The 22,761-nt window shown below is 40.1% G+C and overlaps 1 protein-coding gene across 4 annotated transcripts in view; it reads left to right on the top strand.

Annotated features, from left to right (window-relative positions):
* The first annotated feature begins 487 nt into the window (after nt 1-487).
* UBE2K (ubiquitin conjugating enzyme E2 K) overlaps nt 488-22,761 on the top strand; it is a 42,440-nt gene continuing 20,166 nt past the window's right edge. For 3 of the 4 annotated variants that reach the window (XM_086611830.1, XM_086611831.1, XM_086611833.1), the window contains exons 1-2: nt 488-626; nt 19,722-19,815. In XM_086611830.1, coding sequence (XP_086467956.1) covers nt 564-626; nt 19,722-19,815 — 157 coding nt within the window. In that variant the 5' untranslated portion in view covers nt 488-563. The remainder of the gene's footprint in view (nt 627-19,721; nt 19,816-22,761) is intronic. The other variant, XM_086611832.1, reaches the window with a different exon arrangement.

Here is a 22,761-nt window from a genome sequence, read left to right on the forward strand (position 1 = left end):
GGCCGGGCCGGGCCGGGGAGGCCGGGAGGGCCGCGCTGTTCGCGGCGGGCGCCATGACAACGCCTTAACCCTGCCCCGGGGCCCGCCAGCGGCGGGGAGCGGTGGCAGGGCTCCGCCTGCAGACGTTTCTCCTCACGCTTTCGCCAGGCGCCGCCGAGGACCTGCCAGGCCCGTGACACGGCGAGCGACAGCCAGCAGGCAGGCAGGTGCCTCCCGGGGCGGGCGGCAAGCGGGGCGAGCCCCCGCGTCCCCTCAGGAGGCGGCGACATCTTTCCCTCGGGAGCGGCGGAGAGGAGGAGGCGGGAGGGGGCAGCCGAAAGGGCATCTTGCCGCCACCCTCGCCGGCCAGCACTCGGCCCCCCCCGTCGGGGCGCCCCGATGCCCACTCCGCTCCGCGCAGGCGGCGGCCCCTCCTGAGCGGCGGCGGCAGAGCCGGCTGCCCTAGCGCGCATGCTCGGCGCGGGCGCCATTTTGGTGGGGCCGGCAGTCATCAAGCGCGGGCGGCGGTGGAGCTTGCTGGGCCCCGGCTCGGAGGCAGCGGCGAGTGGGTGCTCGCTGCGGAGATGGCCAACATCGCGGTGCAGAGGATCAAGCGGGAGTTCAAGGAGGTGCTGAAGAGCGAGGAGGTCAGAGCCTCTCCCCCTCTCTTTGCGTGCCGCCGCCACCCTCCCCCGTGTGTGTGTGTCTGTGAGTGTGGGCAGCGGGGGAAGGTGCGGGCGCCCCGCTGGCCTGTTTCCCCCTCGGCCCCACCTCCCCGTGCTGGGGGTGGGCCCGTCCCACGGCCTCGGGGAGGAGAATGGCGATTCCCGGGGAGACGGGACCCGCCAGCCGCCGAGAGGGGGGAGGAGGGGGCCGCGGAGCCCCTCCCCCAGCGGGAGCCGCTGGCGGCCCGAGGGGGGAGCGGGGCCGGCGGGCCGGGCGCAGGAAGTGTGGTGGTGGTGGTGGTGGCGCGGGGCGCGGGCCGGGGAGGCGAGCAGGCAGGCGGGCCGGCCGGCCTCCGGCGAGAGTCCCCGCCGGCGCGGGCGGCCGGTGCCCGGGAGCGCGCTGCCCGGCCGGGGGCGGCGGGGCGAGGCGGGGCCTGCCCGGCGCGGGGCGTCCCCGGCCCGCGCCTTCCCGCGCCCCCCGCCCCCCCGCGCGCGCGTGAGTGCCGCCGCCGCCCGCGCGCGGCCGAGCCCACGCGCCTTCCCGCCGGGGTTTCTCCGCGCGGGCCGGGAGGCGGGGAAGCGAATTGCCGGGGGTTATTCGTCTCACACATCCCCTCTAACTCACCCCTCTGGTCGGCCGCTGCCTGAGGCTGCGGAGTTCGGTCTTAATTTTTATTTTTTTTAAAGGGTTGCAAGTAAATCCCTGTTTATTTCGGTTACTTTAATACAGAACTCCCTTTATCCCACTGCAGGCTTACTCACCTTCAGGTGGATGCTTTTAAAGCCTCACTTATTTCAGTCATGTTACCTCGTTTCCTGAACAGTATGTTCTGAGGTATGTGGTGGTCAGTAGGAGCAGCTGACTACTTCCAGGAGAACGTTAAAGAAGTTCTGATGGGTTTGGGGGAATATGTAGCAGCGTTTGCAGCGTTGCATCAATACAGCTTTTGCTGCGCCTGTGTCTTGAGTTGGTGGACGTCAGCCAGATAGGTTTTAATGGTTGTGTCGTCATTGTCGTCCTACTTGGGATGATGTTGCAGGTTAGGTGCTTGTGAAATATTGATGTGAGTGTGTAACTCCTAAAGCTGGTGTTATAGAAATCTGGACGTATTCACAGAGGAAAAATTGAGAGGATAATTTTTTGAAAGATACTAACGACCTAGGGAAAACGTGTTTAGGGTAGCAGTAGTTGATGTGCTTTTAAATTAAGTATGTGCTAACAGCATTGTTGCTATGCAGCTTGAACTAGCCCCTAGAAAAATGTAAGGGCCTTGTTTGGCAGCTGCCTTCAGAGCCCGGCTGGTTTCACCAAGCTATTGCACAGTGAATATTGAATTGCATGTAAACTAAGAGAAATCTCTAGGTGGACACCTTTATACTAAAGCTAGAAAATCTAGACCTTGTACCCCATATGACCAGCTGATATTGTGGGAACAAAGAAGTCTTTATTTGAAAGTGCTGTCTGAAGGCTTCAAGACCCTTTCCCTTTGCTTTATGTAGAAAAAAAGAAACCTTAACTTACATAAGTTTTGGGGGAGATCCATCCTAAATTTTCTTACTCTAAAGGTTGAATCTAGTAAGCACATTTTTCACTATTCCTGTTTGTTTAGTCTGTGCATTGAAGGGCTCAGTGTGGAACGTTGGAAATTAATATTACGAAATAGCCTTTAAGCTGCCTAAAGGTTCCCAGAAATAAGACCACAATTCTTTTGAAACTAAAATTATGGAATTTTAAAATTACTTTACAGAAGAGTTTGATATTTCTTTTTTTTCCTGCCTTTAGTGAGTTATACTGATACAGCAGTATGTATAAAATTGCTATTTGCAGAATATACTAATTCCCCTGTCTTGAATGCAGAATTTCAGCATTACTCAATGGTTGTCTAAGTTGCAAGCGAAGTTTTTTTGTGGATGTTTGTATATTTAAAGGCAGTCAAAAGATGATGTCAGTACCACTCGACATAACATATGGAGTGAGATGGTGAATGGAGGTATAGCTAAATACTACAAATCACGGGGGGGGGGGCGAAATGGGTTGTTTTTCTGTTTGATTTAATGATTGTTTTAGTACACAGACTTTGTTTCTTTAACACACACAAAAAAAGGAAAACTTCATGAATGGTGGTGCTAAATTTGTTATTTAGGAGTTTTAAGTCCCTCTCTGAAGGCAAAGTGGGGCATGTTATCTGCGCTTAAATTATTTTTGTTTTGATGCTTTGAGCTACACCTGAACTGGAAGAGCAGCCCCTCTGTTTCCTTGCAGATGCAGTATGAGCACAAAAGCCTGGGAGAGGGGGCAGGTACACTTGGAAAAAGTACATATGAAGCTTGTTCTCTGTCATCTTCTAGTACTCACCTTTGGGCTGAAATAGAGTGGTGAAACCAGAAATGCTTTTAAAAGGGAGCAAGCTGCATGGCAGTTAATTCCTTCTGCATTTGAAGTACGTGTTGGAAGCACCAAATTTCACTTCTAAATATCAGTGAAGAAAGAGTTCTGAAAAATGTGTTTATCCTTGCTATGGATAAGGATCTGTGATCATTGGACAAGGATGCAATGGATCCTTGCTATTCATATGATTAAATATACTCTTCATATTACTTAGCGCTTTCTGTTTTCTTGACTTAAATGGCGTTTCTGGGAAATCACTAAAAAGTGAATTTTAGACTATCTTGCTCTCTGGTTTAAAGATAAGCAATGAAGGATTTTTACTTTTTTTAAGCTGAGGCTGGGGCTTCTTGTGTATTTTGAAAAAGCATTTGAAGTCTTCTCACACTTGAGCAACAGAAGCGTTTTTGCTCTGCTTGATTTATTATTTCTAGTTTTATTGGAAGTCCTACACATTAACTTAAAAAGTAAGATAGTGCATATTTAACAGAGATCCTTGTAACTTTGTATCTCTTAAACATTTGAATTAAATAGATGAAAGTAACAATTTCTTTGTCAGGAGTGCTCTCCAAAGTATGATTTCAATAAAACTTTTTACCTTTGTGTGTGGAAAATGCCTTAAAACTTTAAGGTAAATGAGGTACTGCATCTTTAACAAAGATGAAGCTGTTAAGTTAGCCTAGGTAGTAACCTGACTGGATAAATGTGTGTTAAGGGAACAGTACTATGCTTGTATTAAAATTCTAAAATGAGTAAGCAGTACATTAAATCAAGTCATACTCCAAATCCTAGTCTAGGCAAGGAATCAGTTGCTCACCTTTCTCTCTTTTTTTGTTCTGTCATTTCATTGATCTGTTATCCTGTTGGTTTTATGGGCTGACATTCTAAATCCCAAACCGTATTTTGAACAAAAGTCTGAAGCCGCAGCATGATGGAGAAACCAATAAATAGGTGGAGGGAGAATAGTGTCCCACGCTTGATAAGTGGGAGAAAGCTTTGATAAAGGTTAGCTGGTATTATTTCAGAATAGAGTTACTGGAATGCTGCAGTGAGTAGCCAAATCCTTACTTGCTGCTCTGTTCATAAGCAGCTACCTTATGAGAGGAAGAATCTGTCTGGAATTTAATGATGAATAGAAACATGTTGAAAAATCTTGTGGTTGTAGTTGATCAGGTATGTTAAACAATGTGTGACTTGTTTTCATATTTTAAATAGAGCATTGAGTGTTATGCTTTAACAGAATTATATTATGCTAGCATTGAAGGATTCAATGTTTAACTGGCCATCCAGTTTCTCTGACCGTGTAGAAATGTAAGGTGTTTTCTGGCCATCTGTAAGTCAGAGGCTAATAGATAACTTACCTTCAGTACTGTACTGGTTTCACTGTAACACAGTGGGAAGCATAGCTTCCTCCTAGCAAGAAGAGAGTTGCTGGTATCTCTGCCACAAAATGTTCTTCTCTTACAAATATCAAGAGGCAGGCTTTTATCTGCATGGAAAGTAAACCTAGATAGAGCTGAGAATAAATTAAACTCAACTGCAGTTATGGAATATGAATATCTAGAGGAGCAGATACCTGAAGTATCAGTTAAATTTGTGACTTACTTGAATCTAAAATAACATGCAAGCAGAGACAGTAGGTTAATGGCAAAATTTGAAGTACTTCATTTCCAACAAGGAAGTAGGTATTTGTTTTGGAGTAGGTGTTTCACAAACACATGTGTTTTTGAGGTTTACAGGAGAAAGGGAAGGTAATGGTAGTCTACCATACCATGTCCTTTCCTAGGCTCTGGTGTTTGGTTTTATCATTGCCCGTAGTGGTCTTGTGATTTGTGTCAGTTCATAGAAGGATGCCAAGTGGCATCTCTGAACTCTTCTTGCTCTTAGAAGAGGCCATAAGCATTAATCTTCAGGCTTAGGAAAACTTCACTAATTTGGTTTGTTTATATTTGGGAAGTCTTGGGTGTTAGAAGTTGAATTCACTAAGATGGAAACTTTTTTAGTAGTAATTGTGCTTTAGTGTTACTAGAAGAGCCTGCTGGGAATTGTGGATGCTTGTTTTTATTTCCCATTTATAATGCAGAACCAAGGCAAATATGTAAGAATGATGTATTCTGTTATGGCTTCTGAATCAGCAACAGTGTTTTTTTTTAAATAGCGTCCATTTTCTGCTAATACAGATTCTTAACTTTTGATTCGTAAGGATAGTCTCATTAAAGTCAGTAGAGGTTTAGTGAGTGCAGTGGGACTGTTTGTGTGAATAAAGCTAGAGTGTGCCTAGTTAGTTAGAATTGTGAAGTTAAAGATGAGAACTTTTAAACTGACATTATTAATAATACTGGTAACAACCTCTGTTCAGCCTCTCAGAAGGCTTGCATATCATAAAAGTGGTGGTGGGTGGGGAGAGGGTGTCAGTGCACTGGAGCGCAGGGCTGCTATGCAAAGGTATCTTAGTAGGCTGGAGAAGTGAATGGACTAACAGAAACCTTTTGAAGTTCAGCAGAGGGAGGTACCAATTCCTCCATCTGGAAGGAAATAATGCCATGCATGAGTACATACAGACTGGAGAGTGGCTGGAATCAGAGCAGGCTAGCAGAATAAGACTGGCATGACCTAGTGGAGAGCAAGCTGAAAATGATTCAGCAGTGGTCTTGTGGCAAAGGAACCCAACTGCATACTGGGTTGCATTAGCAAGAATGTAGTCAGTGGGTTGCAAGAAGTGATTCTTAAACTCTGTGCTGTCGTTATGAGACCGTATCTGGTCTACCATGTCCAGTTTGGGGCTTTCCAGTGCAGCACATTGATATACTGGAGTGAGCTCAGCAGAACACCATCAAGGTGGTTAAGGCACTGGAGCACATGATGCATGAGAAGAGGGTGAGAGAACTGTTCAAAGGGACATCTTCCTGTCATTCACAAACACCTAATGAGAGGCTCTGGAGAACAGCCAGGCTTGTCTCAGAAGTGTGTGGGGATAGGAGGAGAGGCAACAGACTCAAGTTGGAACATGGGCAATTCCGCCTAGACACTAGGGAAAAAGATTATGATGATCTCAGTCAAACATTTAAACAGATTGACCAGCGAGATTGGGGAATCTCTATCCTTGGAGATGTTCAAAACTCGACTAGACAAATCCGTAAGCAACATGCTCTCTTTGGACCCACTTTGAGCAGGCGGTAGGACTAGAGACCACCCAGGTATCTCTTCCTATATGATTCTATATTTCTATATAGATTCTATAGTTTTTTTAATTGCTGTGGGGTTTTTTGTTTGTGAAATAACAGCAGTTCCAACTCTGTTGCCCTGCCTGGTAAAACTTTTCCCAGTAAACAAATTGGAGAATTTTAAAGTAGACTTTTTAGTTTGGAAGTTTCTACTATTGTAAGACAACAATGAATCCTCTTCCTCTTCAAATCAGAGGCTGGGTTTTTCTGGCAGATGCAAAGCTGTCAAGGTTTTTGGGCTGAACAAGTTCTGGGTTGGAACCTTGAAGGTAGAAGAGATGTGAGATCCATAATGCTTCTTTAAGCTGCATTTGTCTGAAACGTGAAGATTAACTTAACTTTAAAATAGTGGTTTGTGAGATCCTTTATACATTGCTAAAAAGAATTTTGTCTACTATGTATTTCAGCCATGTTTGTGATTTTAGGCAAGGCAAGGTTTAGACCTGTTCCCTTGTCGTGGTTTAACTCAGCTAGCAACTAAGCACCACAGAGACACTTGCTCAACCTTCCTCCTTCCCTCCCTCACCCCTTGGAGAATCGGGAAGAGAATTAAAGGGAAGAAGGGAAGGACACTTGTGGGTTGAGATAAGAATGATTGAATAATAATAATAATATAAAATTAGGAGTAATAATGATAAAATAATAAATGAATATATATAATGATAATAATACGTACAAACAAGTGGTTCACGGTGTAACTGCTCACCACCTGGTGACAAACACCTGTCCTGTCCCAGCAAGTGATCCTGAAACAGATAAGTTCCAACACTCTGATCCTGGACGAGTAAGAGGCCCAAAAAGAGAGCGAGAGAGAGAGTATTGGTAGTGGGAATATTTGCATAGGGAAGGCAAGAATGATTGCTTAGTCCTGTGTTCAGTTAAAGGCATTTTTTTCATGTTAATATGTATCCAATTGAGTCCAAATTCCTAGTGAATGGTCTACATATCATTTGGCAGAATCCTAAAGATTTTGGGATTAAGTGGAAAACGGAAAAAGAACTGGTCCTCCATTGGAGTCAGGCTAATTTGGTTGTCTTTGGTAACCTCTTAAAAAATCTGAGGAAAGAGAGCAGTCACTGGTTATAGGACTGAGTCAGTCCCTTTAGGATTAGGGTTAGGCCATAGGTATTAAATGGTACCCTCTGAACACCACTCTTCGTGGACCTAAGGATAGTAGGAATTAGCCAATCATTTGTTCTTCCCAGTCTCCCATTCATTCTTCTGTGCTTGTTTCCAGGAGTTTGGCTTTAATAGGAAAGAAGTGTCGTAAGGTTAGTTCACTTTACTCAGTATGAAATTTAAATAAAGTTAACATTTTGTCATAGTAAATTTGTGTAACTATAAACTGCCAGAAAGTGCTGGTTAATAGCCCAATCCTGAGTTGTCTAATGGTCTTTCAGTTGCATTAAACTTGTTAAACTAGTTTAGTGTAGTTCTTAAATTATTCACCTGTTAAACTGTTTCTTGCTTGTTTCATAATCCTAGTAAGGAACTGTTGTCATTACTATACTTTATCACTTTTACACTAATAATTACTTCTGGTATTAAGTTGAGAAAATACTTTCGGTTAAACTTTTATTATTGATATGCAGACAATCTTTTTGTCTCTGACAAACTAGGTAAAATTTTGGTGCAATTTAGATAAGGAAAATAAGCAATTTAGATTTTTTTTTATGGCAAAGAATGTGAATTTTGAGAAGTAGTATTCTGTAAGGCACTCTAGGGATGTAGTTGACTTCTGTGCTCCTGACTTATCTAGCGTTTTCTCTTCAGATTATATCAGTGTTAATATTTGTAATATTTGAATTGTGAGGACTTGAATATGGTTGCCATGAGTATTTCATAAAATGATATCTGCATAATAAAGTACCTTTATGAGCAGCAAAAATAACCTTGTTTGAGGATCAGTTCTGTGTCTCTTATTCTGTTACCAGAATAAGTAATACCACTGTAACACAGTGGTACTAAGGCCGTGAATTGCTCCTCTCTAGTCTTTTAAGTGTCGGCACAGGAGAGCGATGTTGTTGAATATCCCTGGCTACAGAAGAAGCTTCATTCAGCACATGTGCTTTATTGGACACTGTAAAACTCAGTCAGTCGTACGGTATAATTTGGCTATGCTTATGTCTGAGAGAGGTGAGCTCATACTATATATCATTCTTCTTTTGGAATGTTAATAGGGACTATCCTGTCTACCTTTGTCTGTTGTATGTTGAGACACATAGGAAACTAATTTGTATTCATTATTTCATCATTTTTAGTAATTTTTAGCCAGTAAGATCAACAGTTCACTGGGAAAGGAATGACTAAGGATTTTATAATTCTAGTTACTTTAGAAAATCAAGGTTTAAGGTGACGTGCCTTCAGATTCAAAAATATGTTTGTGCGGTGTTTTATGAAGGAGGAAAAAACCCTCAAAACCCACAAATGCATTAGTCCATGTTTTGCTGAAATAGGTAGTATAGTTCAAGCTGAATATGCATCACTTTATTTTTAGCTGAAGGTGAACTGTGAGAAAGTTTGTTTGTGGTGTTTTGGGTTTTTTTAAATGTTTTTGCTGTATTAGGATGTGTTCAAGTACTGGAGGCTATTGTGGAATAAGTAGCATCTACAAATGGAAATCATGATAGCTGTGTTGTGTTTGCTGCCTTTCTGGAAACTCTTGGAGCTTTCATGGTGATTAAGTGAGCCCTTCCACTTTGGAATAAGGATGTCCATATGGGAAGCTGGTACAGAGTAACTGTTCTGAAATATTTCTACATGTCTTCAAACTCTGGGACTGCGAGTGAGTTAGCATACGTGATTTAAAATGAGCCAAATCCTGTGATTCCTTTATACATAGAATTACTAGCAACCTAAGTAGGGTAGACTTACAGAATTGACTGCAGAATCTGCCTCAAATGGGCTTGTGTGTTTATGGAATGACTAATTATTAAAGCCTACTTTATCTGCAGGGTTTTTGAGTTGTTTTACATCAGAGACAGGACAGGACTGTGCATAAAAAGATAAGAAAAATACATCTTGCATTCCTACAAAATCGCTTGTTTGTTTAGACTTTCCCGAACTGGATTGATTATCCAGAGCAGGAGTCCCTTGCGCTGCGCCCATTCTGATGCTTAGGATCTCAGTGTCACTCAGATTAGCCTGCCCGTGATGAATGCTCCTAGGTGCTGTAAATATCTTGCTTAGTTGAACACAGACATAGCCTATGTCTGTGTTGGGGCCCTTGCACCAGTACGGGAGTGCAAGTACGCTGCTGTGTACAGCTTTCATGGCATAGCGGTGCTGTTTTAACCACACCGGCCCTTAGTGAGACAAGCAGTGATTGTATAACTGCACTTAAGGCATATGCCAGTGTCACTGTGTCAGTTGCACCTCTGCGTGTCTGTGACTGACGTGACAATTTTGTCAGAAATAATTCAGACAGGCACTAGAGCTGAACTTTCAAAATTCTTTGAAGTTGTCCTGAGGCAGTGCCAGGAAGCAGTGGCACGTTCCTCCTGCAGCCTGGTCTTCTCTTCCCGCTTTTGTGCTCCTTCTCTTACTTGCAGTGTTTGTGATGAGTCAAATCAGGGAATTGGGTTAAAAAGAAAACTTTCTTACTAAGATAGTTATAATTCGTGTGTTTGCTGTGCAGTTGTATGAACGCTTGCACAAAATCCTCTCCTCTCATTTACGTTAGTTCTACCAGGACCCAGAGGAAAGTAGGACCTTAACAGCTGTTAGACTGGCTTCAGTTGCCGTGGAAGTACAGTCTCTTACACTTTTTTAGTAGAGTGATGTTTTAACAGCTGAACATTAGCAAGAATAGATATTTGGATACCTTAAATAAAAAGTTTTACTAAAACTTGCTGATGCTCTGGGTCTGACTCTTGCAAAATGAAGATGTTTTTAATATTTGAAATGTGTTGTATTCTGACAGGAGAAAAAAAAAAAATCCCTCTCCCTATTGTTCTTGTATGTAAACACGTGTAATAATGCAGAATTTCAAGGCTGGCACAGATTTAGTCTCTTGTTAAAACATTGTTGTGATTTGACTTCAGCCAAAACGAAGTACCACGGAGCCACTCACTCACTCCTCCCCAGTGGGATGGGGGAGAGAATCAGAAGAGTAAAAGTGAGAAAACTTGTGGATTGAGATAAAAATAGTTCAGTAAGTATATCTATAAAAAATATACAAATTATATAAAAGTATAATATATTATATGTAAGTGTATATATATAATATACAAAAGCCATGCAAGCAAAGCAAAACAAGGAATTCATTCACTATTTCCCATCAGCAGGCAGGCGTTCCGCCATCCCCAGGAAAGCAGGGCTCCATCATGCGTAACAGTTACGTGGGAAGACAAATGCCATCACTCTGAACGTCCACTCCTTCCTTCTTCCCCCCAGCTTTATACACTGAGTGTGACATTTTATGGTATGGAATATCCCTTTGGCCGGTTTGGGTCATCTGCCTTGGCTATGTCCCTTCTGAGCTTCTTATGGAGAAAAAACTGGGAGGGCAGGGGCGGTATGAGAAGCTGAAAAAGTCGTTGACTTAATGTAAGCATTGCTTGGCAACAACTTAAAGCGTCAGTGTGTTATCAACAGTATTCTGAGCACAAATCCAAAATATAGCGTCATACTAGCTACTATGAAGAAAATTAACTCTATCCCAGCCAAAACCAACACAGACTTTTTATTAAAGATTCTTATCAATATGCATTTAGTAAGTAAAACTGTTATGAAAATTGTAGTCTGTCTATTGCCAGTGCTACATGATTTATAGTGTTCATATTTATAGCTCTGTAGATATATTAAAATATAATTATGTATTAGTAACATAGTATATTGATCAGTAAATGAAAAAATAGTATGCAAAAATAATCTCACTTATTTTTGACTAAAACAGGTACAACTCTAGAAAATACATGTGGATATGAGATGTTCTTTCACATTTCACATTCTATTTCAAGACTGATAGTATGGTCGAAGAACGTGGGAGCATTTTAAGAAAATACATTTCTTTGTGTTGACCTTTTCTTATCTAGGAAAACTGCTCTTTAATGTGCTTTAGACAGACTCATTTCCTCTCTTCTTGCTCTGCCTCAAACATTTGATTGTTTCTACAGAGGAGTGTTGCTCTATGCTTTGAAGGACAGCAAGAGCTCTCTCAGAGAATGCAAATGTGATCTGCTGATCTCAACTGATAGTGCAGTGCATGTACTTCATAGCCATGAGTGTGGTAGTTAGGTGACATTTCTGCTTCTCTTCTCAACAATAACAAGCCTCACTTTTCTAGGGCTCTGGAGGTGCACTTGTATTCTGGCTTTTAATCTGGAGTAGGTCTGAAGGAATACTTCCAGAATATTGAACTATTCCCTCTTGCTTTGGTAGCTCTTTGTGACTGGAAAAAACCAACCCACAAACAAACACAAAACAATCAAACCAACAGTTTTACAAGCCTCGATATTTTTGGAGTCAAATTTGCCATTTTGCTGCCGGGTAGTGTCCTGCATTTTGCTTTGCTTCCTAGTGGAGTGATATATTCTACCTTTTTGCTGTTTCTCCTTTTTCCATTTTTTGCAAAATCTGAGCTAAGCAAACGCAGTGTACTTATCCTAAGCAACTCTAGGGTAGCAAAGGCTTAAGAAGGTAGAGTGTTAGTTTTAAAAGAAATGAGGCCAGGGAGACAAGAGAGGAGACGGGAAGTTGACTTCTTAGACAGCAGCCTAAGAGGTGAACTTCTGTTAGAATCCTCCCTTTCTGGCACACCAGTGAAGTGGAGAGAGCTGAATCATTTGTACCGAGTTGAGAGAGCTAATGGTATCGTAGCAAAAATAAGAAAATAATGTGACAGCTATGGCAAAATAAAATTATTTTGACTATTTATCCACAAATGGGATAAGAATGAACTTGATTTTGTTTTTAAAGTTACTAATTTACATAATTGTTTAATGGAGTAAACTGCTACTGAAAGGTTGAGAGTTTTCTGCTCAACACTTACGTTGACTCAGAGTACCCATAGCCTTTTGCAAAAATAGCTTTATATGGATTTTGTATTTGCCATCCAGAGGGACCTTGACAGGCTGGAAAGGTGGGCCTGTGAGAACCTCATGAAGTTAAACAAGGCCAAGTACAAGGTTCTGTACGTGGGTCGGGGAATCCCAAGCACAAGTACAGGCTGGGCGGAGAATGGATTGAGAGCAGCCCTGAGGAAAAGGACTTGGGAGTGCTGGTGGATGAGAAGCTCAACATGAGCCAGCAATGTGCGCTGGCAGCCCAGAAAGCCAACCGCATCCTGGGCCGCATCCAAAGAAGTGTGGCCAGCAGGTCAAGGGAGGTGATTTCTGCCCCTCTGCTCCGCTCTCGTGAGACCCCACCTGGAATACTGTGTTCAACTCTGGAGTCCCCAGCACAAGAAGGACATGGAGCTACTGGAGTGGGTCCAGAGGAGGGCCATGAAGATGATCTGAGGGCTGGAGCACCTCTGCTATGAAGACAGGCTGAGAGAGTTGAGGCTGTTCAGCTTGGAGAAGAGAAGGCTCCGGGGTGATCTTAACCGCAGCTTTCCAGTACCTAAAGGAGGCCTACAGGAAAACTGGAGAGGGACTTTTTACAAGGGCATGTAGTGACAGGACAAGGGGCAATGTCTTTAAACTGCAAGAGGGCAGATTTAGATTAGATATAAGGAAGAAATTTTTCTCTCAGAGGGTGGTGAGGCACTGGAACAGGTTGCCCAGAGAAGTTGTAGATGCCCCATTACTGGGAGTGTTCAAGGCCAGGTTGGATGAGGCGTTGAGCAACCTGGTGTAGTGGAGGGTTTCCCTGCCCGTGGCAGGGGGGTTGGAACTCGATGATCTTTGAGGTCCCTTCCAACCCAAACCATTCTATGATTTCATATGATAGTCCATCAGATGATCTTTTTCTATAACTCTCTTGAGATATGTTTATGCCAGATTTTGGTGTAGAGTAAGACTGTTGTGGTAGAAGATAAAATGAGGGGAGGAGGATAAGAACAGCTTTATGAGAAATTAATAACTTTATAGTGCCATAGATTAATTTTGCTAGCATGGCTTTAGACTAGGGTGAATTATTTCTTACTTAATTTGGCTTATTAAATATCGATCTTTACAGCTTCGGTATAAAATGTTTCGATGTTCAACAGTACCTACTTTACATTTGTAAATCGTAGCTGTATCAAAGCAGTAACTAAATTTTGATTAGATTTTTAGGTAGGTTAAAAGTGTTAATTGCTAATTTACTTCATAGAGGAGTCAAACAATTTTAAAATTCTGTCTGAAAGAAAAATAAATAAAGTAATTTTTTGTTGGTGCAATTGAGAAATAATTACTGATAGAAAACATTTTGTTTTAAATGCGTGCCCTTCCTCTCAAGCTAGTGGACTTTGTCCTTAGTTGAGAAAATTCTGGAGAAATTTTTCAAATTTATTCCCTAATCTTTGATGAAATCTTGGCATGTACGTTCTTTTGTCACTTCTTAAAATTTTTCCTTAATGTGTAAGTTGCTAGTCTTAAAGCACTAAATGGTTACAGATTTTTAATACTTAGCTGCTTTTATTACATCTAGACTTGTTTATCTGTACATGTCATTTGTTGTTTATGTGTGTCTCTTCTCAGGTTAGGGTTTTTCTGTTGGTTTAGAGAGTTCTGGTTTTTTTTTTTTCCTCCTAGAGTTTTCTATGGGTTATTTTCTGTAAAAACACGGTAAAGAAACAAAATAGTAGTACTTTATCCAATATAGAGTATGTTCCCCTTAAGATGAAGGAAAATCATGTTACAGGACCTAGAAAATCACAGACTGCAGACACTGAATTGCTGTATGGAATAGCAGATTTTTATTTTGTGGGTTTTTTTATGCACAGAGTTGTTTAGAAGTAACAATTAGGATTTAAATTCCAAATCTAATTCTGTTTAAAGTAGGGTGTTTTTTTGTTTGGGGAAGGAAGTGTGTGTGGTGTGTGTTGTTTTTATAAATCCTTATTTCCCATCTCAGCATTAAAACCCAAAGATGTTTGGTAAGAATTTTGCATGTGGTATCTGAATACTTAAGGTGGGATAAATACACTTAGAACATAGTAATTCAGTAATAATTCATTCTGTCACCATTTTATTCTTTTTAAGAAAGTAACTTGCTGAACTGAAGCTATTAATATTGGTAATAAATGTAATTTGTTTTCCTTTTTTGTTCTTACCACAACACTTTAAAACACAGTATGTATGCTAATGGATGCATAGTAGAGAATTTGGCCTTTTATGTATCTTTAGAGCAGTTTTCTTATGCAGAGATCCAAGTCTCATATTAAGATAATGTCATGGGGGAGTAAGTGGAGCTGGTTGGTTCTAGAATAACCTCACTTAGTATTAAGTTTACTTGAAGTTAACTTCTTTTCTGATAGCTTACTTATCAAAATAGCTGTAGAATTTGGAGGCTTTTTGTAAAGCATAAAAAATTCCGATGCACTTGTAATTCCTACTTCTAAAAAAAAAAGTAATTTCCTTTACCTTCAGTCTTCAGGAAGTAGAGTTACCTTATGATCAAATTCAAAATATATGGTTTTCTTTATAATTTTTTTTTTCTAAATGTAGACTATAGTGTTTTGTATGTGGGAAAGAAATGTTTGGAAGAACAGTGCAATTTTTATCATCTTGTCTTAATATGCTCCTGTGATGTTGATATGTTATAGTTTTGTCTTGGCTTTTTGTTTTTTATCTTCTGTGAAGGAAAACTTTGATTTTTTTTTTATTTTTTTTTTTGAGTGGCGGTACTAGACTACTGAAGAGAGTAACAGGCCACGAATAACACACATATGAAAGTTTTCAAAGGCAGGTTGGAGAAGAGCGAAGGAGATGGCATGGAAGGCTCAGGAGAAAGAGTGGATTAACTGCAGAAAGAAGGCAAGCCACTCTAATGAGGGACTCCTTGTTAAGGCCTGTAGACCATGGTCAATAAAAAGAACAGAAGAACTTGTGTGCTGAGAGTAATACTGCAAGGTTCAGAACTGCTCTCTAAAAGAATTTCAGCAGTGGAGAACATGTGTGTGATAGTCTTCGCAGTGGCAGAACTTACTCTTCAGAGTTTCTGCTGGAGTGGATTGTATGTTCCATACAAGGATGATATTCAGATATAAAGCTATGCAGTGTAATTCTGGATTTATATTTTTTTTTAAGAGGAGACAGGCAAAGGCAAGTCAAAATATTACTGATCAATAGCTACTCTGATAAATGTGATTGAGTTTCCAGTCTTCAGGAGATGCTCACAGAATGAGTCTTCATGAAGGATTAATTCCTTTGGGTTTCTTTTTAGAGATAAGGCTTTTGTAGCGGATGAAAGTGTCTTGCATGAATCTTGCCCAACTTTTTTGCCTCACGCTTTTAGTTTAATCTCCACACTTGGGTTTAATCTCCACACGGCAGGATAAAATTGGGTAAACATGACTATGGCAACGCATAAAGAGTCTCAGCAGTTGGGATGGTCTAAAAGACGACAAATCTTTTGACTAGAGCTTTAATGTGGGCAAGGAATGCATTTAAAAAAAAAAGCTGTGCATAATCTGACTAGCATATGAATAGAAAAGATGAGGGAATGACATCATGTGTTGTGTAATATGTTGCATCAACAGTCCTTTCTTAGTTTTTTTGTTGGTCTTTATCAAAATAATTTTCAGGTGTGATGACAGGAATTTCTGCTGGTGTAGTGTTGGACTTGTGCATTCCTAGAAAAGGAGTTTGATGTCGATGGAGTGTTTTCACGTTGACAAGAAATGCTAGTGGGAATGGTGTTGTTACAGAACGTAACTTCTTTGAGGTTATGGAAATAAATGCTGCTAGTAGTGGTGTGGCTCAGATATTTCAGGAATTGCTAGCCCAGTGATTTAATCACCAAATTGTTACTGAATCAACAGGAGGTGATGCTATGTTAGCCTTGGTATGCAAGCGTAATGAGGTCTTCGTAGCAGAATTGCTTCTGGAAAATCAACTTGGGTTGTGAGATGACAAGTTGATTCATAAATTCTGTGCTAAGATCATTGGTGTCAGAGGCATGCTTTTGGAGAACTCTGCTGTTGGTAATGTTTTAGAGGCAGCTCAGGTGATAACAGTGGAGGCCAGCGATCTATTCTGTTTGAGCTGCTAAAATTCAGTAATTTTATCCTATGTGATCCTCATTAAGGGGCAATATTGTAGGAAAACACTGCAGATTTAATGGGATGAATAATCACTTCAGTACGGTTAAATACTAGTTATTACTCTAAACATAAAGGAAAAAGCAAGAATTGGCAAGGTCAAGCTGAGTTGTACCTTGAAAAGTCTGTCAGTAGCATGAAAAAGGTTCTTCAGCTATGTAAATAAAAAATGCATGTTATATGGGGGCATGGTGGAATTCAAGTACAAACTCAAATTAATCCTTACACTGCAACAGTGGAATATACCCTGCCATTTTTCCTCAAGATTCGGTACAAAGGAAGTAGGGGTATGGAGATAGCTACAGTTGTAGTAATAAAAACAGTTGTCTCAAATGGAGGGACCAGGTTCAGTGCCTCTTGAAAGAAACTGAGCTTAGCAATAGGGTTTGTGTTTGTGGTTTTTTTACCAAATGTATGGGGTCAAGAAGGATTTCTTTTTTGTGAAAAACAGCTGGTGTGGTACTGATTGAAGTGGACAATGAAGGTAAATAGCCAGGCTGCTACAGCAGTGTGCAGGGCACCGAAGAAAAGTAAAATACTAAGTAGAAAATCGAACTAGTTGCAGCGTGGGTTAACTGTAGATTGTATCCTTGAAATTCATCCATTTTGCTATTGCTTCAGTCCTCAAGATGGAAAGTTACGGGTTTACTTGCAAAGAAGAATAACTTATGCTGTTAACTTGGAGCTTACCAGGTGACGTTGACAGGAGGTTACTAGTTGATAGAGGGAGAGCAGGAGAACCCGAATAGAAGTTAGGATAACTGCATTACCTGAGCAGGTGGTTCTAGTGACTTGTTAACTGTAGCGGTTATTTAAACCAATGTGCTGCTTTGAGAATGAAGAGGTAATGCACAGGGGCAATACCTCTGAGAAAGCACAGTGCAGTCCCTGAAGAGGACAAAAACTTCCATAGGAAGCCTCACTGGGACTCTGTCACTTAATTTGAGCCTCGTATCATGCTGCCACAGAAGAAGGTAAATTTGATCTTAAGTTATGCTGGTTGTGAAGTATTTTCAGTGAGTGCATCGGAGTGTGGTCCTGATTTTGGAACTTCATCTGAGTTAGTTTATGCAGGGCTGGTCAGGTGATCATGGGACACAGAGTGGAGAAATTTTTAAAAAATCAATAAGGCGAGATTAAAATTTTAGCTTGTTTAAAGCAAAATTAAAACTGGAAAGGGAACCGTACATTTTGCAAGGGGAATAAATACTAGAGGTACAAAGAAACTTGTTGAAGCTGGGAAACAATGCTGTCACAAGTGGGCATAAATAGATTATAACTTTACCTAAGTTGTAGTTTAGAAAGCTTTTAACAATTGTGAGGTAGTGGAACGAGCTGCCAGTTGGAATAGTGAGAGCAAAAAACTTAAAAGGGGGATTGTAAAGCTCGCAAGAGGAATATGTTGCCTGTGATTGAGTCTGGATTCAGAGAGGAGTTTCTAACAGTGCCTGCTTATTGGGGAGGGCTGTCTTGCTGGGCCAGTCTGTCCTTCTGCTGCTCAGTGTTATGGAAGCAAAGCTTTGAAAGAAAGCTCTTTGGTTGCTCTCTGGTCAGGCAATTTACATGGACAGTAGCAGGAAAGAAGATAAATTTTAAATATGTTTAGAAACTTAATTTTTTCAGTTCTATTAATAACTTCCTTTCTCTCTTGTGTTAGCTAAGGTCATGAAAGACAACACAAGATCTGACACTGACCTTAAAACAAAAAGCTAACACAAAGCTAATACTTTTTTTTAGTAAAAAGCCCCTATTACTAAATACTGCCTTTTGATTTTGGGGGTGTATGGTGCTTTCTCAATTTGTGGTGTGGTTCAATCTTTTTTTTTTTGTAGTGCAGTACTTGACCTCAATTATACACTTGCAGGTGCTGCCTCATTTGTGTGGGTTGAAGGGATTTTACCCAAATTTTAAAGACAAATGTGTATAATTATAGAGGTAAAAAGCTCCCGAATCACCATTGGATTAATTTAGTGAAACTTTTTATTAGTCTTCCACACAGAGAAACTTTGACTTAAACTTTGATTTTTCTTTATATCTGTGAGCATCTGTGGTCAGAAGACCACTTTCTTTGGTGGGAGGGACTGAATCTATAGAACATTTACAGAAAGAAAATAGAGATAATCTCCCAGCTGTTCAGTGAATTCTGCATCCTTAACAGTTCACAGCATTGGTAGATCCAAGAATCAGTTGATGGCGACCATTAGCTTTATCTGACTTAACTGTTCTCATAGCTGTGAGCAACTAGCATTACTCTGAGGGAGAAGAGAAGCGCAGCTGCATGGGAACTTTTTGGTGCAGAACTGGTGGGAACAATTTTAAAAGATCTGAGAAGATATGAGTTCTCAAAAAAAATAACAAAAGAATTCAAGAAATCTGTATTGTGGTCAGTATGGTATACAGAAATAGCAGAATGGACAAACCTGTAATAACTTACCTCTGAAAATGCTGTCGTATATCTTTCTAAAAGGAGATTCTGTTTTGCATCCCCCAAAAAAAGTTACTGGCTGGAGGATTTGTATGAATTTTGCTGACGCTGCTCTCTGGACTTGGAAAGCAAATTCAATGGAATGAGTAGCTCTGGCTAAACGCTTTTGAGAATCAGTTTCTAGAAAACATATGTTTTTTTCCAGTATCAAAATACAGTGTTTTTATTTTGTAGGCAAGTTGGTATGGGGTGTGAAAATGTTGAGGAGGTGACAATGAAATTCAAGTGTATAAATAAATTGTACCTTACGCCTAAATATTAAAGATAAACATGATCTTAAACACGACTACAGTATTCTGTTTAGATCATCATTTTTAAAAAATAGCGAGCACTTCATTTGGGTAAGTCTTTCTGTATTCCAGTGAAAGTGATGATCATGTCTATTATTAATTGAATTGCTCTAAACAAGAAAAAAAACATGTGTAACTCATTTAATTTAGTTTTATAGTTTAAGATATGTAGAATTAATAGCTGACTTAAAAGATCATGGTCTTTTTAAAATTTAATCAACTTTATAACTTTAGATATTGTATTGCTGGGTTGCTTTGCTTATTTTAGTGATAGTACGAATAATAGTATTTAAATTTCTAATGCTTCACAAAAAAATCTGTTTTTAATGAACTATAGTTCCAACTGGAAGATAGCTATTCACTTTAGGATACTGTATTTTTAAATTTTTACTTTTTTTAAAAAAATGTACTATTCTAAAAATTTAAAATACCATATTTTTGGGAAAATCTGTATGTCAGATGCTTACTTACGACTCTTTTTTTTTTCTCTGTTTATTTTTAAGACGAGCAAAAATCAAATTAAAGTAGATCTTGTAGATGAAAATTTTACAGAATTAAGAGGAGAAATAGCAGGACCTCCGGACACACCATATGAAGGCAAGTAATTTTTTTGTGTATGCAATCATTGTACACTTCAAGTCATGTGTCTTGAGATGCTTTGTCTATAAAGTTAATTTACAGCATGAAAACATGGAGCTACATGTTTTAAATTACTCTGATTTTTTTTTAATACAAATTTCAAACTTGAAAAATATTACAGTTCAAATTCTGCATTGCCTGAAGACAGATCTGTTACACAGATTAGTCTGTCCTACTGTAGCAGAGGTCAACTTGCAGGTATAAACTGTGCAGTGTAATTGGTATAATTCTGACTTTTTAGTTGTTTGTTTACCATCTGAACAGTTTAAGCTGCTTAGCCATGAAGCATCAAGAAACTTGAGTTTCAGAATCTAATGATCTAATGTAACTGTACATGTATTTCTGTGATGCAATGGTCATTCAAAAACGTGTTACACTTTTCTATCTCAAGGAGATTTGCCATTGCGGGTTAAACTTGGGATTTGTCTCAGACATCTATGGGTCTCAATATTTAATTTGTACTGGAGTGGGGCACTCTACAGTAGAACTGTCTATAGCTCTTCAAAAATTGCACCTTATTACTTTCTTGTTTGTTAAAGCTGGTATCAGTAATTATGCATGTCTTCAGTCTGGAAGAAGCGAGATAACCTCTCATAAATAGAAGCTTTAACAGAAGCTAATACAGCACACTTCATCAGAGATACCAGATTACCCCATAGTGCTGGTACTTGTAAACTTTCTTTTTGCATATAATATGTAATGGAGCTGGCAGACACCCTTTCTATTAAAATTCCTTGATGATAAATGAGGGGTTTTTGGTGTGTGGTGTATTTTTTTTTAGTATTATTTTTGGTTACTTTTAAATGATGTTTTATTCAAATTTTCCATGCCAGATATCTACTTTGATTTGAATTTGAACTTCCAATAAATAAAAATGTCTCAAAGAACACTAAAGACGAATAAATTGTTTTGTTGTAAATTCAAACAATTTTCAAAGTTTTCACTTACTGTAGTTGCTCCATGCCTTGGAGCTAAGAGTGAGACTTGAATATTGTCCAGAGACCAGACTTGACCATTTGTCATTATTTTGAAAAATATATTCTCATCAAGTGGGGAAAGTGTCTGAAAAATGTTTTGTAGGTGCAAGTGTACACACACTTGAAAGTGTTAGTAGCTACTGATGAAAATCTGGTTGTTGCGTCTTCACTAAGGAGAACATCCTTTGTGATTGCTTCTCTGGTCTAGGAGCTGCTGGTGCATCAGCATTGGGCTTGAGAGCAGGGAGTCTCCCCAATGCCCCACCACCACCAAGGCCCAGGGCAGATAAAGGATGAGGAAATGGCCTACTAGAGGTTGACATTGAAGAGTATTGGACAGGGGTAGAAGGTGTCAGAAGCTGAGAAAAAATGAAACGATCCTGGAAGGGAGAGAGTAGAAAAGTAGAGGCATCTGTGATTGTGGGGATGCTCTCCTCCAGAACTTGAGTCCCAGAGTTCCTCTGCTGTCTAGCAAATAACAGTGGTTTCCTTCCTCCCTTCCCCGACGTGTCTCGATCCTCATCTCATCAGCCACTAGTGTTTAGCTGACAGAAGATACTGTCTGGAAAGATTGCTGGTTCTGGTTATAACCTGTGCCTTCAATTTAAAAAGAGAACTATGCTGTGGACCTAAAATACATAGTTGATCTGGTGGCCTATTTGCAAGTGGATCATTCTGTTTAGTGTAATGGTTCTTTTGCAACTATAGTTGGTCTTGTGAGACCAAGTCTAATATACAGATGTTAAGATGTTGCAAAATTAAGTAATTAGATACTGGGAAACATCTGAATGGTGGGGGAAGGGGCTTTTGGGTGGTTTTGGTGGTTGTGTTTTTTTCCTGTTCAAAAGAATACATCTTCCTTGGGTGAGTTGGTTTGTCACTGCTTGCCATTTTTCCTTCCCCCCCCCCCCTTCCCTCCAGGCTAGTGTTACCTCAACTTACAAAATAGACCTCTTTTGGAGAATGTATTGAGAGTTATTTGGAATGAAAGATATATTCATGTGTCACAAAAGTCAAAAACTGTATAGCAGTTCATGAAGAGGGTAGGAAAAGATTTGAATGCTTGTCTGCAGAACTGGATTCTGTTTGATGCTGCATTATCCAGCTAGACCAAAATTTCAAAAGCTGAGCACTGTGTATTCACACATTCAGCACATCCAGCTAATGAAATTGAGCAATATGTGTTTAGTGCAGAATTTGTTGGTGTGAAATGCATGCATACTTACTTATGTATGAGTACATTTACTGATGAGGACGTAGTAAATATCCCTTTTGGGGGGCTAAAACTTATGTATTCTGATTATGGCAGAGATTGAATGGAAAAGTAATGTGGTTGTATGCTTATTTTAATCTAGAAGCCATATACACCAAGGACCAAAATGAAAGTTACTGGCAGGCCAATTTCTGACGTTTCCTAACACTTGAGTAATTTACTTCGGGGTGTTAATATTTCTGTAACATAGTTTTATGCATTTATTCCCTTATGTAATTATGAAGGGCTTGCCAGAGTGTATATTTTACATTCTGTGACTGACACAGTAATGTGTGCTGCATAATTACTGACTGATCTCCTGTCATCTATAGTCTAAACAATGACACAGCAAGAAGTGCCTTATGAAGAAAAGCTAATTAATGCAACAGTTCAGGTCAGACAATTCCCTGATACAGGAGAGAATTCTAGGGCCATTGTGAAGTGAAAGAACGGTAATATTTATTGTTAACCACAGTTGGTGAGGCATCTGAAAACAAACTGCTGCTGCAAAATTCTTTTATAGGTGGTGTTGGGACGTTGGTTTAAGTATGATTGAGAGGAAGAATGCTGTCTATTGTTGACAAATTTTACAACTTTTAGTTTTTTGTCAGTGATGTCAACTCATATTGGTCAATTATCAGAATATTGCAAGACACAACTTCAATTGAAACACGT

Source organism: Tauraco erythrolophus, chromosome 5 (assembly GCF_009769465.1).
Source record: "Tauraco erythrolophus isolate bTauEry1 chromosome 5, bTauEry1.pri, whole genome shotgun sequence".
In the NCBI taxonomy this organism is placed as follows: domain Eukaryota; kingdom Metazoa; phylum Chordata; class Aves; order Musophagiformes; family Musophagidae; genus Tauraco; species Tauraco erythrolophus.